The sequence below is a fragment of the Anolis sagrei genome, chromosome 2, assembly GCF_037176765.1.
Source record: "Anolis sagrei isolate rAnoSag1 chromosome 2, rAnoSag1.mat, whole genome shotgun sequence".
Taxonomy (NCBI): domain Eukaryota; kingdom Metazoa; phylum Chordata; class Lepidosauria; order Squamata; family Dactyloidae; genus Anolis; species Anolis sagrei.
This window is the reverse complement of record NC_090022.1, coordinates 279,678,187-279,690,548: the sequence shown is the minus strand read 5'-3', so window position 1 is coordinate 279,690,548 and position 12,362 is coordinate 279,678,187. Positions and strand designations below refer to the sequence as shown.

Below are 12,362 nucleotides of genomic sequence, written 5' to 3'. Positions count from 1 at the left end.
GATCAGATAACGTAGAGAAGTTCAGCAAGTAGAAAGAAAAGCACTCTGCTTTTAATATAGGAGACCAAGTTATATTACATATTCATAATTATTTATTCTGGAAATAAAGTTTTCATTTGGTGGAACATTAACAATCCTAATATTTTTACCAGGCTTGAAAAGATAGCTTTAGATTGCATCTTAAACAAAACCACAAATACTCATATTTTTGTTTTCTGCACTGCTCAGTTTGGCAGGAAGGAAAGGAAGAAGAGAATTCTTTCCTAGTTAAGATTGAAACACGAGCTAGAAAGCAATATCTGATTGTAATGCTTATCTCTTTTTTTGAAATGAGGATTACAATTTACTGTAATTTCTTTGCTGAGATAAGGAATGCTGATGTGAAACAAAGAGTACCTAAACACTGTAGGATTAATACTGCTTGATACTACTTTAACTGCCATGGCCTAATGCTTTGGGATAATGGGAGTTGTACCATAGCTTTCCAAGGTCTTCAGCTTTCTGTGTCCGAAGGTCCTGGGTGCCTCACCAAACTATAACTCCCAGGATTCCAGTGCTGAGTGAGACTAATCAGATATGTCATTCAGTACAAGGCAACCTCCTATGTGACAGCATATTAGTCACACAGCATTTCAGAAAGTGCAGCCAGTATGAAACAAAAGAAAAAAATATCTGTAGCACACTTTCTGGATTGTCTTCGAAGTAACATAGTACTAGGGCAGTGGTTCTCAATCTGTGGGTCCCTAGATGTATTGGCCTACAACTCCCAGAAATTCCAGCCAGTTTACCAGCTGTTAGGATTTCTGGGAGCTATAGGCCAAAACATCTGGTGACCCACAGGTTGAGAACCACTGTACTAGCAAAATTCTTGCACTTTCATGAGTGATAAGTTGACAAAATGCAGGCGGAAGCAGGAAAACCCTCTCTATAAGGAGTAACCTACTCCAATGTTCATTCAGAGCAATTTGTGCGAGGAGGGGGCCAATTACTGTGGGCACATCACCAGTCAGAGAGACGGCTCCATTGAGAATGCAAAGTTCATTTTAAAATGCTATGTTTTAAAATAATAAAAACATCACAGTTAAATAGTGGTATTAAAACATTTAATACTGAGTTCTGTTTAAAACGTTTATAGCCATAGCAGCGCTGAAGCAATTGAAAAACAAGAATGTCACCTCCAGCAATCGAATGGATTTCAAGAAAAATCGACAGTTTCAAAAAACATGGTTGTCTAAATACCCTTGGCTAAAATATGACAGTGACAGGGGCACAATGTACTGTGCTTTATGTCGGAAACATAATGTGGATTTAGGGGAGAAGACACACAACTTTTGTTCTGGGACTGATGATTTCATAATTGAAATGATCAGTGACCACCATAGTAGTGAAGCTCATGCTTGGGCAACCTGTATGGAAGAAGCTAGTAGTTGTGCACCAAACACAGCTACCACTGAGCAGATGCTAAAGAGCATGAGTAAAACAACCCTAGGAAGAATAGAAAACCTCTTCAGAACATGTCATGCTATTGCCAAAACTGGGCGCCCCTTCACAGATCTGGACTGGATATGCCAGTTGGATGATATGAAAGGGGTAGACATTGGTTCCATATTTAGAAATGACAAAACAGCAAGAATCTTCATTCATTTTATTGCTGAAGTGGAGCGCAGGGTCTTGAAAGAGAAATTGGAAAAATGCAAGTTTTTCACACTCATTAGTGATGGCATTACAGACAGTGCAAACAAAGAAGCTGCCCTGGTATATGTACGTTTTGCGAACCAAGGGAAGATCCATTGCCAAATTGTTGGAGTTCAGTCTGTGGGAAAGTGTGATGCTTCCACTGTGAAAAATGCCATTGTGAAACTGTTACAGACTAATTTGCAGCTCAGTCTGTCAAGCCAAGATTGGGCCAAAAAACTCATTGGCTTTGCAAGTGATGGTGGAGACATTATGGTGGGACAAAATAATGGTGTGGCTAAATTACTGAAGGAAATCCAGCCACGTATTCAGAGTGTGCATTGTCTTATACATCGACTTGAAATAGCTTACAAGACAGCTCTGCAGAGCATCCCACTATACGTTGTTGTGACAGGTTTCTTGAAAAACATATATTATTTTTATCACAACTCTCCATCAAACAAGAACAACCTCAAGATTGTTTATGAAGCTCTCAAACTACGACTTACAGTCCCTTCTCGAATTGGTGGCACCCAATGGCTCTCTCGTTTGCAGACAGGTCTTCAGATCATTCTTAAAGGATATCCAGCAATTGTCCTACACTTAAATAAGGTAAATGCTCCTTTAAACCATACATGAGTTGAAGAAATAAATTTAAAATTGGGTTAGTAATATTTTTGGTTAATTTCACTGAGTTGTTTTTTTTTCCTTGTTGAGTTCCAGATAGAAGAGGAACCATGTTCTTCAAATCAACAGAAAGCCAAAGACTTCTTAAAGCTCCTTCTGAGAACAGACATTATTAAGTTTTCACACTTCTTGCTGGACGTCATTAATGTCCTCAACATTTTATCTCGTGTTACTCAGGATCAGAACTCTTCTATCGCAGATGTGTTTGCAACATTACAATCCACACAGGAAACTCTCCAAATGTATCAAGCAAGGTTGTACACATTTGATGGATGCTACTTATTGTTTTTCACTATTTTTAAATCAATATGTATAGTCCATTTCTTAAACTGTTTATTTTTTAGATTGGGACCAAGAGAGCGTCAGGTGGAAACTGTCACACACTTTCGTGGATATCAGCTTATAGGAGATGGCAATATATCAGCAGTACGGATAGAATTATTAAGCAGTCTTTTGAACCAGCTACTTGATTGTTTTTGTGATGCTAGTGAAGCTGTTCTGAGAGCAAGTACTATTGGAAGTTTTAAGCTGTGGCCAGACAAAATCAAATCAGGTACAAAAAAAATCCCCATGATTTTAATATATATTGAAATACGACAATTATTTCAATCAGCATTCTCATTGCTACAGACTTTGGCGAAGTGGAAGTTTCTGTTCTGTTGAAGTATTATGATTTGATCCTGGAATGTGCCAATGTGAAAGTTAATGAAATTGAAACCGAATGGAATATGTTGAAAGCGGAGCTATATAATCGGTAATGAGGAAAATTAGCATACATTTATATTTTTTGTAATGTAAATTGATTTTAAAGCTAGAATATTTAATAACAAGTGTTCTTCTTTTTAGATATCAAAACATCCGGAGCTTGACATGGGACCTGGTGAACAGAGAATATTTTCATAAATATCCAAACATCCTCACCCTCATAGATCTAGTTCTGACACTGCCAGCGAGTTCCAATGAAGCAGCTCGAGGTTTCTGCCAAATGAAGCTTACAGTGATGCAGAAACATTCAAAGCAAATATTTGAAAGCATGAGTGATCTCATGGTTATTCAGATGAATTCTCCAGATATCAACAACTTTGATCCCCAAAAAGCTATTCAGTTGTGGAATATTTCTTGCCAAAAGAACAGAAAATTGCAGGCTGCTCAGCCTGAAAGAGCAGATTATTCATCTGACTCTGAATGGGAAACAGAAAGTTCACTTGGTAGTGATTAGCGTGCCTTCCATATAAATAGTTTTAGCAATGTGCATAGATTTTTGAAATGGATTTGTAATCTTTCAGTAAACATAAGTCAGGTAAATTGTGAGCCACACTTACAGTCATTATACTAGGATTATGAAATACATTTTATCATTTTGAGGCTCTCTTCCTCCATGTCCATTGTAGTTATGAAAACGGAATGTAAAATGTAAAGTAGGCAAAGTTGAAAAGTAGTTTGAATACTAAAATACAATTTAAAAAAGAAAGAAAATATTCATTTTCTGAGAATAGTGAGATATTTCTGTTATGTTTGAAATTCCAAGTATCACAGGCTAAAATGAGAAGGAGCTCTTTGCCAAATGGCAGTGTTTCCCAGATTGTCAAGAACAGTGCCTTCCCTGTAATTGTCTTGAATTCTGTATACTGTTATAGATTATAGAGAAAGTTACAGAATTCTGATATAGATTGTAGACTGGGGAGACTGATACAGGAATTATACTCTAAAGAAAAAATTAGGGTCAGAGTTGCCAGAAAGGATTCGCTGACAGAAGCCTTTTCAACAACAAGCAGAGTAAAACAGATGTGTGTATTGGCTCCTACTCTATTTAACATCTATGTGAACAATCTAGTGCCTTGCTTAGCCAAAACTGACTCTCCTTCACCAGCAATCAGGAACAGAAAGATTTACATCCTGATGTATGCAGATAACCTAGTGCTCCTATCCCTTTCATGGCTGGGTCTTAAAAAATCTCCTGAAGGCTTTCAGTAAATACTGCCAAGAAGAATATCTGTCAATAATCTACTCCAAGACTAAGGTGATGGTTTTTGGATGACACTGTCCCAGATACAAATGGATTTTAGACCAACATGCCATAGAACAAAACCACATATTTAAATGCTTGGGAATTGTTTTCACTGAATCCCTTTCCTGGAAACATCACAGGAAAGCTGTGAAGCTGAAAGCCGAGAAAATAATAGATGAAATTCTTCTATACCCAGAACAGTGAGCTGATAGAAACAGCTCTAAAAAAATTCAGTATACAGTTATAGAAATGGTTTCATCCTTTTAATGACACATATGAATTCATAGTTGTTATTGCTCTTCTTAATGACTAGCCATATTGCCTGTTGAATTCCATTATTCTGGACATTCGTTGTTCAAAATGATAGCCTGCATGGGCAAATTAGCACCACTTACAAATGACTGGTTGTCAACCTCATTTCAGCTTTCAGAATTGTTCAGAGGGATGACGGCTGATTCATTCATCCATTCACATTTTGTTTTATTGTTGTATGGTTTCAAGTTGACTGATTTAATGTGACCCTGTCATAGAGTTTTCTTTGCAAGATTTGTTCAGAGAACATTTGCCATTGTCTTCCTCTCAAACTGGAAGATGACTCACCCAAGGTCATCCAGTAGCTTTCCATGTCTGATCAGGGAATTTAACCCTGATCTCCCAGAGACATAATCAAGCATTTGAAACATACTTGCCTTTTGAAACTCTGTTTGGATTGGGCTTACCAATATAAGGGATCATTGTTTACCAATGGTTGCTGCAAAAACCCTACTTGCAAATGACTCCCCCATGATCTGGAAAAGTACCCAAAGAAAAGAAAACATCGAACTTTTGAGAATAGTTCATGCGACGGGAATTTCAAGGAAATGGCAATAACCACATTCAGACGTATCTTCATAATAAAAAGCAATTGAAGTTGTTTTTTCTTTCTCCTAAATATCAAGGATATCCACAATGCATTCTGGATAACACACCTTGTAAATTATCATGGAGTTAAAAGGTACTATGGTATCCACGTTATCTTCTCTACTTCCTATTGCTTTCAGCCTTTGTGAATGCAACTGCTCCCTTAAATGCATGCTTAGATGGATTAGCCCTGCTGTTTGGTGAAGGAAAGCTTACTAGAAGTAGTCATTGTTCACTATGCATCAGCAAAAGGGCAAGTTCTTCTCCAGCCCTATTTCCATGGTTATGGAGTTTTAGGAAGTGGGCAGGGTTTTAAGGGGTGAAGTCTGCATGAGTGGCTTTTTTCTGCCCACTGGAAGGTAGCATTTTCAGAATAACTTGACTGAGCAAGTTGTGTAGATGCAGGAGCCAATTTTCCACCCAAGGAACCCACTGAAGACTAAACCAGCTGGAAGGAAACAAGATGAGGGATGATAGTAGTGGTACCCCAGCAGGAAAAAAAAACCTTTATTTCATTTCAGAATGAAATGTCCATGTATAATGACTTCTTTATTATCTTATTCCCTCATGACAAATACAAATTCACACAACGCATATAATTGTTTTGCATAGAGATCAACTAGATCCATGCAATATTTGGCATATATCAAAACCCATCCCACAAAGGTTTTTATTGTTACAGGAATTGTGAAAATGTTGTTTATTTGCTTATTATACAATTAGTGAGTTTTATCTGTGCCATATAAACTCATCAAGTACAAATGCAAATGCTACATAGATCAGCTTAGTTCCACCATGGTATTTTGCTTGATTAAGCTCATCCTGAGAATCAAAGAAGATAAGACATTAAATGCCTCTTAGCATTTAGTATGAACATTCTTTCCCAAGGAAAATAGCAACAGGTGCAGATGATGGATTGCAAGAGTCAGATTATGAAGGCAGATTATGACTCTAACAAAAAAAATATCTTCCAAAGTTGCTGTTTACATGGGGAGGACATCTGTTATAGGTGTCAGGTTCCCTTCTCTGAACTTTTTCAGAGAAATCATAGTCATAAGAGTTCAAAGATATCACAAGATACATCCAGTCCAACCTTCTGTCAGGCAGGAATACACAATCAAGAGGAACTTGGTTGGTTTGTTTCATTTCTGGTTCTGGTTCCAGGAAAAGGACTGAAGGCTGCTAATACCATTTTGCTGGGTTTTTTAAAATCAAGATTGTAGCAGAGGAGGAAAGAGTTTATCTAGGAATCTAATTTTCTAGATCAGGCATGAGCTAACTTGAGCTCTCCAGTTGTTTTGGACTTCAACTCCCACACTTCCTATTGTGGGAGTTGAAGTCCAAAGCACCTGGAGGTCCCAAGGTTGCCCATGCCTGCTGTAGATTCTCCAAAGCAATTCTGTGGCCTGTTTCTAGCAGAAATTAACCACAGAATCATGCTGAAAGATTTAGGCTGGACCTACACTGCCTTCGATCTTTGATATTGCTGTTTTAAAATTGTTTTAAAACTGTTTTTAAATTGTGTTAGATTTTAGCCTGTTCTTGTAAGCCGCTCCGAGCCCCAGGGGAGTGGTGGCATATAAGTTTGAATAATAAATAAATAAATAAATAAAAATATGATCCAGATTATCAAAGCAGATAATCCACATTATCTGGTTTGAATTAAATTATATGAGTCTACACTGCCATATAATCCACTTCAAAGCAGATAATCTGGATTTCATACTGCTGTGTAGATGGGGTCTCAGAAATTCCTAGAGTGATGTTCCTTCTGGTGAAAAGTAGCTATTTCTTTATCCATGGTTTTTCATTTTCAGGTGGTCCTCTTCCCCAAACTCCAGCTGACTGTTTTCCTGTTTGTAAAGATTATGCAAGGCATGACAGTCATGTAAAATGCTTGGGGTCCAGGATGACTTTCTTCTGACTATTATCTTGGCCACTTATCAGTGTGCCATATGTTCCAGGAGAAAATAAACATATGCATCTTTTCCTGAGAGGAAACTCTCAAAAGTTTGCTTGTCTTTTATTTACTCCTAGATCAGGTTCTGCCACTCCACATGGAGCCCCCCAGCTTTGTAATGTGGTTTACCAGGTGCTAGATAAGAACGCCTTCACTATTTTTGAAGTTCTAGGAATGCAGGAAAAGCATGTAGCAGGCCACCATACATAGTGGTGGGCGGATGACATCGAATTATGAATGCTTGCCTTAAACAAAGACAACATTTTAAACCTGTAGCTCTATGATACTGAACAACACACCACTGTGTATCATATTGGTTACAGATACTTTCCCTATTAGTTGGTGTAAAGAAGTTTAAGTTTGCCATTTAAGATTTGAGTCATTTCTGACCCCAAGCCCTCTTTATGTAATTTGTTTGGCTTTTGTATCTAGATATAGTTAAAAGCTATGCTGCATGGGAGCTATTATTTCATCATCACCATCGACATCATAATCATAATCTCAAATTACACTATTTATTTGTAGCTGCTTTGATTTCTTTGCAGGTAGATTGTAATTTGTCTAAATGTCTGCGCTGTATACACCAGCTCTTTTCAAATGTAAATAATGTGAAATCATATCTTGCTTAAACTTCCCAACTTTGCTGTTGAGGGCAATAAAACAGTAAATAAAATGGGAAAAGGTTTATCTTCCAATATCTTCTGGAGTGCTGAAGCTACCGAGTAGAGGACTGATGACACAGAGAATACATACAGTTAGCTCAGCCTTTTGCTTAAGAATACATACAGTTAGCTCATAAGAATACATATAGTATTACTTGAGAATACATAACAGTCAGCTCAGCCTTTTGCATATCTATCTATTTGGAACTTAAGGAACTGTAACGAGAAAGAGCTGAAGAGTTTTGTAATATGCCTGTTAAAAAAGGTAGAATAAGATTTCTAAATACAGTAGTTTTTAAGAGTTCTATGATGTTACCCCCCCTTCTCATTTTAATTTGTCTTTTCTCTAGGTTTAATGCTAAGCAAAACATTCACTGACATTGTTTTTGACTTGGTCACATTGAACCTTGGCTCAAACAGCCTTCCAGATGCTTGGGCGCACCTCTCCATTTATGATGTGAGTATTGACTATGTTTTCCTTACACTGTCATATAAAATACAGATTATCTGCTTTTCAGTGGACTATTTGGCAGTGTAGACTCATATAATCCAGTTGAAAGCAGATAATGTGGATTATGTGCTTCGATAATCAGGATTATATGGCAGTGTAGAAGGGGCCAAAGACAAAAACTAGTGATGCTGAGTCTTTTGCAGGGAGAGGGGTGAGAGAAAGTGATATCAATATGTGAATTGTCAAATAATTCAGACAAGAGACTAGTTACTTTTTCAAGTGTACTTGTCATTCTCCATATGAACATGTTCCTTCTATATATTTTACTGCTTGCCTGCCTCACATGCATATTATTTCTTTCCCTGACATGTGATTTGCTTTAATGTATAATTTGGTCCTGCCCCTAACCACTGAACCCTTGTCTTCTTGCTGTGTTAAAAGAACTGTGTTCATCTGGATGTGTGAAATTACCTGTTACAGTTACAAAGCCTGGCATCACTACTGACTGTGGATGTGGACACAGTGGACTGGCGCCGATTCTTAATAGCTGCTGCCCAGCCTTGGCCACTGCCTTCTGTGAAAGAGCTGCTTGAAACACTGCAGAGATTCCAGGCTGTGGATGAAGGAGGAACAGGATTTGTTACAGAGGAAGAGTACCATCAGGTTTTACTGCTTTTTCCCCCAATTCAAGGCTCTGTGGCTTGGTGTTCAGTACTGAAACCAATTGGTTGAATAGTCTGATAATCTTCTCAGGTTCACACACTGCCACAGCCTCTAGGTATGGATCTGCCAAATTTCATGAGTGCATTTGGGGACTTCATTTTATTTTGGACCACAGGATTTCCTCTCAATTCCCAATTGCAACCTGTTTTATTTCCATGTTTTCTTTTCCATCAAAATGCAACTCACTAACCAAACATACGAATCCCTACATCATCTTTTCAGATGTTTCAGGGAGAACATCTTGAAGTTAGGCCCCTTCCACACAGCTGAATAAAATCCCACATTATCTGCTTTGAACTGGAATATATGGCAGTGTGGACTCAGATAACCCAGTTCAAAGCAGATATTGTGGGATTTTCAGCCTTGATATTCTGGGTCATATATATGCGTGGAAGGGTCCAGAGTTTGCAGATGAATGACTATCATGAAGCTGGGTTGTTGTAGGTTTTTTCGGGCTATATGGCCATGTTCTAGAGGCATTCTCTCCTGATGTTTCGCCTGCATCTATGGCAAGCATCATCAGAGGTGACCTTACTACCTCTGAGGATGCTTGCCATAGATGCAGGCGAAATGTCAGGAGAGAATGCCTCTAGAACATGGCCATATAGCCCGAAAAAACCTACAACAACCCAGTGATTCCGGCCATGAAAGCCTTTGATGATATATCATGAAGCTATCACTATATCATTAGTGGACGATAATGCTCTGGATTCTGGGCACATTTTGATTGATTGTGCTCCTCTTTTAGTTTAATTGGCCATCTGCAAGGGCATTACCTAGGGGATGCCCACATGTTTTATTATCCTGTGAGAGGTTTCTCTCATGTCCCTGCATGAGAAGCTGGAGCTGACAGACAGGAGCTCACCCCGTTCCTCGAATCAGAACCACCCACCTTTTGGTCAGCAGTCCTGCTGGCACAAGGGTTTAACCCCTTGCGCCACCAGGGGCTCCTTGATGTCTAATTATGTTGGTAGAGAGGCATTCCAAGGAACAAGGGATATGTCAAGATCACAATAAGGACAACCAGCAACTGGGAGTTAGTTATCCTTATTGTCTTTCAAGATTTCTGTAGGAGAGGGTTCTTCTGTGACTGATTTTTCAGATAGTCCAGAAGGGATATGGTTCCTGTTTCTAGAATTATTGATGTTCCAGTATCTCCTTCCAAGTGCAGAAACATCTGGTTCCTGAGCATGATACCCTTGTCATCATAAGTTGTGTTGCAAATAAGGGGAAATTGTGATCCTTCAGTTATGGGTGAACTGCAAATGCTATCACCGTTTGTCATTGCCTATGCTAAAGAGCCCCTGGTGATGCAGTGGGTTAAACCCTTATGCCGGCAGGACTGAAGACCGACAGGTCGCAGGTTCAAATCTGGGAAGAGTGTGGATGAGCTCCCTCTGTCAGCTCCAGCTCCCCATGTGGGGACATGAGAGAATCCTCCCACAAGGATGGTAAAACAACATCTTAGCGTCCCCTGGGCAACGTCCTTGCAGATGGCCAATTCTCTCACACCAGAAGCGACTTGCACTTTTCTCAAGTTGCTCGTGACATGACAAAAAAAAATTGCTTATGCTTGTTAGGGAAAATGGGAACTGCATGGAGGGTTACATGATCTTCACTATCCTGTAGCTGCAAAGACTTCTTATGGTATAAAAGTGTACCCACTAGATGCCACTGCAAGCCATATCCTCCAACAGTATTCCATTGCAGTGTACAAGGTATTAAAGAAATTGGGTTTGTAGGCAGACCCTCACTTTTATGTGTGGTCAAAATCAGGAGCATTATCCAGTGGTAAGGTTTCTCCGCATTAATCACTAGTAGAGTGGCCATCTCTGTTCATCATATTTTACTAAGGTGTACATTATGTAGCAATACAGCTCATTAGAAAAAAAGAGACAAAAACAACCCAGCATGTTGTGGCAACACAGGTAACCAGAAAAGGAAAGGGACCGATCCTCACTAGGAATGGAAAAACCACAGAGAGGTGCAGTGCTTAATTTTACACCCTCCTACACAATGTTGTGGTATTTTGCTTAGCACGGGTAGAGATTAAAAACATACCAATAGCTCCTGAATCAACACAGGAAGCTGGGTAGAACATTTTTTGGCTCAGTATCTGATATGCAGACTCTGATGTATAGACTGGTAAATCTGAGCCAAATAAGTGATCTGTCTGGTGAAAGGCATAATTTATTTTGGGTTTTTAAAGGAAAATAAAATAGTTTATTCCCAGATGGAATGCATGAAATATTTGATTTTATCCCTAGTGGAATGCATTGGATGTCAAAGAGACTAACTCCAGTTATTTTTCTAATTTGAAGGTGATGTGAATAAAGTTGCACCACTTCCAAATGACATTAACAAACTATTTCTAAGACTAAATAAAATACATCTTCAATGCCTCTGAGGAAGTAGACTTACTCCCCTCCTAGACAGGCCCTATATCCCAGGATCTGATCCCAGGTTTTCTGTTTATCCCAGATTATCTGTCAGTGCAGACTCATATAATCCAGTTTAAAGCAGAAAACCTAGGATCAGATCCTGTCTGGAAGGGCCCCAAGTCTATGAAAGTTTTGTATTCTTTCTGTTATACTCTGAGGTCATTTTGCATACTGATATTCCAGACTTACATGACTATGTCTTTAATTCTTAGGTGAGAGGTACAGCTTTGGATTAATGTTTTTTAAAAAAAGTACCATAAAGAGACTTAACAGACTTCTGGTATAAGTAGAACTAAGTAATACAATAATCTTACTCTATTCTGTGTTGGTCAGATCTTACCTGAGATACTGTGGCTGTACTTAGGACCTTATCAAATCTTCTCTACGTCTTCTCCACAATGCCAAAACAGAGTTCCATGGAGCCCATCACATGATGCAGGGCTACTGCCAGCAGGACTCCATTGGGCTTAGTTTTGGCAGCGTGAAGAAAGGGAGCCCAGGGTGCCTTTGGAGTTGTTGGGTGTTACCCAACTGCAATTGGAAAACATGAAGACAAAGTGGAGAAAGGATGAGAAACCATGTGGGATGGGATACCATCCCAGAAGACATGGAAATGCTGCCAAGTCTCTTTTGCAATCCACGTGCCTTATCTGCATAATAGTGTTAGCAAAATTCTGCAGGAAGATTGAAGTGCCCTACAGCATATAAACCAATTTTTGCCATCCACAGCTGTCAAATTATTTTTTTTCTGTTTTGCTGATATAGAATCACTGACTCATATTTTGAAAGTCAAGACAGTTTCATGTAATGAGTCATTTATTGTATAGCCAGTAAAGGATGTATATGCCACTTATAT

At 38.8% G+C, this 12,362-nt stretch overlaps 1 protein-coding gene across 1 annotated transcript in view; it reads left to right on the top strand.

Annotated features, from left to right (window-relative positions):
• Positions 1-12,362, top strand: part of SPEF2 (sperm flagellar 2) — a 99,729-nt gene that overhangs the window by 68,402 nt on the left and 18,965 nt on the right. Inside the window, exons 31-32 of the mRNA XM_067464638.1 lie at positions 8,242-8,348; positions 8,823-9,005. Of these exons, the coding sequence (XP_067320739.1) occupies positions 8,242-8,348; positions 8,823-9,005 (290 nt within the window). The remainder of the gene's footprint in view (positions 1-8,241; positions 8,349-8,822; positions 9,006-12,362) is intronic.